The 3,984-nt window shown below is 35.5% G+C and overlaps 1 protein-coding gene across 1 annotated transcript; it reads left to right on the top strand.

The window, feature by feature from the left end:
* The first annotated feature begins 2,954 nt into the window (after positions 1-2,954).
* Positions 2,955-3,587, top strand: LOC126727812 (secreted RxLR effector protein 161-like). Its single transcript, XM_050433725.1, has one exon. The coding sequence runs from the start codon at positions 2,955-2,957 to the stop codon at positions 3,585-3,587; it is 633 nt and encodes a 210-aa protein (XP_050289682.1).
* The last annotated feature ends 397 nt before the right edge of the window (positions 3,588-3,984 follow it).

Here is a 3,984-nt window from a genome sequence, read left to right as displayed (position 1 = left end):
TCAGAGCTGTCACATGGTCATGGTAGTAAGTTTTCTACTCGATGTAGCAATAGGATGTTGGTGGTCTAAGTTCTATTATACAAACTTCAATTCTTTCATAGTGGATCTATTTTACATTGAGGATAGCTAGGTTAAATCCTCTCCAGGTTTTTTACTGGTTTGGTTTTCTTGGGTTATAATATCGTGTGTTCTTTATATTTCCGCATTATTTACATGATATGATTTGAATGTGTTAACCTAGATTTGAATAATTTATATAAGTAATCACTTGGCTAAATAACTAGGTTAAACAACTTGTGTTTAAAGGGGTCTGAAAACGTACAAGTGGTATCAGAGCAAGTTAGCTCTTGTATTTAGATCTTTTGATCTAAAAGTTAATCCTTGACTCCTGTTGTCATAGATTCTTTGAAGTTCTTTTTGCTAAAACTCCAACTTGTCTACTTTTGGTGTGTGTCACTTGTTGCATGTGTTAAGTCTTTCCTTGAGTATCTTGGTATAATTACATGTGATGATAATTATGTGTGTTATACTTTAATAGCCTTAAAGGCACGTGGTTCTTGTCTTTGGTATTTGGATAGTGGTTGTTCCAGGCATATCGTAGGAAACAAAACTCTATTCAAGACATTCTTTGAAGGAAAGATTGGGACAGTCACATTTTGAGATGGAAGCAAATCTGTGATTAGAGGCATTGGAACTATGGACATTCCAAGGTTGCTGGTATTTGAAGATGTTTGGTATATTGATGGGCTAAAGGCTAACTTACTCAGCATCAGTTAGATTTGTGACAATGGACTGAATGTTCTCTTTACCAAGTATGAATGTGAGATACTTGATGGAGGAGGTGACTGCATGTGTATTGGTGTTAGGACAGTTGATAACTGTTATGGTATAAAACCAAGTATAAGCAATAAGTGTTTCAGTGTGAAGATCAATCAAGTAGACTTACGGTATCAACGGTTGGAACACGCAAGTCACAAGCAATTAGAGAAGATTTCCAAGTGTGATGTAGTCATTGGTTGCCCAAGTTTGAAAAGATAGAGAAGTGCATATGTGGACCATGTCTGATGGGTAAACAAGTGAAGTCCAAACATCCATTTGTAACTGAAGTTCAAACCTTAGGACCTCTAGAGTTGTTGCACATTGATCTCATGGGTCCTGCCAGAGTTCAGAGTTTAGGTGGAAAGAAGTATATTCTAGTTGTTGTGGATGATTTCACTAGATATACTTGGGTTGTGCTTTTGAGAGATGAGGCTGAGGCTCTCGAAAAGATGATACATTTGTGCAAGAAATTGCAAGTTGAAAAAGGTACTGTGATAGCCAAAATTAGAAGTGATCATGGGAGAGAATTTGAAAACACAAAACTAGCTACTTTCTGTAATGATCAAGGCACACATCAAGAGTTCTCATCATCGAAGACTCCATAACAGAATGGAATAGTGGAATGGAAGAATAGAGTTGTTCAAGAAATGGCACGTGTCACGGTACACAATAAAAAGATGCCTAAATCCTTCTGGGGAGAAGCAGTTAACATTGCTTGCCATACACTCAACCAAGTGTATTTCAGACTTGATTCCAAGAAAACTCCTTATGAACTCTAGAGAGGAAAGAAGCATGTTGTCAAATACTTCTGGATATTTGGCAGTGACTGTTATATTCTACATGATAGGGAGAACCTAGAAAAGTTTGATGCAAAGAGCAACAAAGGATACTTTCTAGGATATTCTTCCACTAGTAGAGCATATAGAGTATAAAATTTGTGAACTAAAATAGTCGTGGAGTCTTCAAATGTGGTGATAAATGATGAACTATGTTCAGAAACTCATTCAGAAAACACTCCTCCAGTTCAAGAAAAGACTATGAAGATTGATGATTCCATTCCTGAAGATTATATTGGGAAGCATAGTGATGAAGAACTACAGTTATTGAATGATGCTGTTTCAGTACCATCAAGTTCAAAACCATCCACACCTGTTCGTGAAACTCAACAAGAACAAAGTGAGTCTAATTCTTCATCTAGTCAAAGGTCCATCTTCTAGAGTAAAGTTAAATCACCCTATCACAAACATATTGGGTAGTTTGAATGATAACATGAGATTGAGGTCCAAAGCATTGAATGTAATCACTCACTCATGCTATCTATCCCAATTTGAACCGAAGAAAGTAGATGAAGCACTTCAAGATGCTAATTGGATTAATTCCATGCATGAAGAACTTCATCAACTTGTTCGGAATGATGTGTGGGAATTAGTTCTTAGACCAAAGGGAGTAAATGTGATTGAAACTAAGCGGATTTTGAAGAACAAGTCAGATGAACATTGTACAGTTATTAGAAATAAATCAAGACTTGTTGCTCAAGGATACACACAACTGGAAGGGATTGATTTTGATAAGACCTTTGCACCAGTAGCAAGATTGGAATCCATTAGGATACTCTTGGCCATAGCTAGTCATTTGAATTTCAAGTTGCATCAAATGGATGTCAAGAGTGCGTTTTTGAATGGAATGTTGCAAGAAGAGGTGTATGTTGAACAACCAAAGGGTTTTGTTGATCCTCATAGACCGGATGATGTCTACAAGTTGAAGAGAGCACTCTACAGATTAAAACAAGCTTACAGGGCATGGTATGATAGGTTAACTACCTGTCTCACTGAGCATGGATTCAAAAGAGGAATTGCAGATTCTACTCTCTTCATATGAAAGGATAAGAATTATTTTTTAGTGGCTCAAATTTATGTTGATGATATTGTTTTTGGTGCTACTAATGATTCTCTTGCTCAATCTTTTGTAGATGAAATGAAGAAGATGTTTGAAATGAATATGGTTGGTGAACTAACTTATTTCTTGGGATTGCAGGTGAAGCAAATGGATTCTGGAATTTACATCAACCAAGCAAAGTATGCTAGAAATCTTGTAAAGAGATTTGACTTGAAAAGGCTACACATGCTAGAACACCAATGGCTACTAATGCAAAGCTAACCAATGATCCTTCGGGTGAGGCTGTTGATATTTCATTATATAGAAGCATGATTGGTTGTCTTTTGTATTTAACTGCAAGTCGTCCTGATATTGCTTTTAGTGTTGGTGTATGTTCTAGGTTTCAATCTAATCCTAAGGTTTCACGTTTGAATGCTGTTAAAAGAATCATAAAATATGTTAGTGGAACTTGTGATTATGGATTGTTTTATAGAAAAGAGTCAAATTTGTCTCTTGTTGGATACTCAGATTCAGATTGGGCTGGCAATGCCGACGATAGAAAAAGTACCATTGGTGGGTGTTTTTATGTAGGGGCCAATCTTGTTGCTTGGATGAGTAAAAAGCAAAATTCTGTCTCTCTGTCTACTGTAGAAGCAGAATATATTACTACTGGAAGTTGCTATTCACAGTTTCTTTCGATGAAAAAGCTTTTAAGTGATTATGAGATATCACAAGACATCATGGTTGTCTATTGTGATAATTCTAGTGCTATCAATATCTCTAAGAACCCTGTCCAACACTCTAAGACTAAGCACATAGAGATTACATATCACTTTATTAGGGATTTGGTTGAAAGAAAGATTGTGGTTTTTGAATATATCCCGACTGAATGATAGAATGCTTACATCTTCACCAAACCTCTTGATAGAAGTAAGTTTGAGACACTTCGTCAAGTAATTGGTGTGATTTTGTGTCCCTAGTCATCCTTGGCTCTTTTGATCCTTGTGCTTCATCTAAATATTCTTTGTAACCATTCTTCTTTTGCTGTTTTTTTTTTTTTTTTTTTTTTTTTTTTTTTTTTTTTTTTTTTTTTAGGATTTGCATTGCATAACATTCATGCATTTCATGATAGGTTGTTTTTGTTATTCCTTTTAAAAATAAAAATAAGGGAAGGAAGGAAGGAAAAATGTGTTTTGTATTATTTTTCTTGAATTTGTAATCAAGGCTGGCCATATTATCTTTACATAACATGCTTGTGTACCTTGTTTAGCTTGGATGAGCTTATTTTAC

Source organism: Quercus robur, chromosome 5 (assembly GCF_932294415.1).
Source record: "Quercus robur chromosome 5, dhQueRobu3.1, whole genome shotgun sequence".
Taxonomy (NCBI): domain Eukaryota; kingdom Viridiplantae; phylum Streptophyta; class Magnoliopsida; order Fagales; family Fagaceae; genus Quercus; species Quercus robur.
Note: the sequence above shows the minus strand (reverse complement) of the source record. Positions and strands in the feature narration are given on the sequence as shown.

Excerpts from the sequence above, each read along its gene's own strand:
- LOC126727812 (XM_050433725.1), top strand. The coding sequence starts at position 2,955 with ATGGCTACTAATGCAAAGCTAACCAATGATCCTTCGGGTGAGGCTGTT.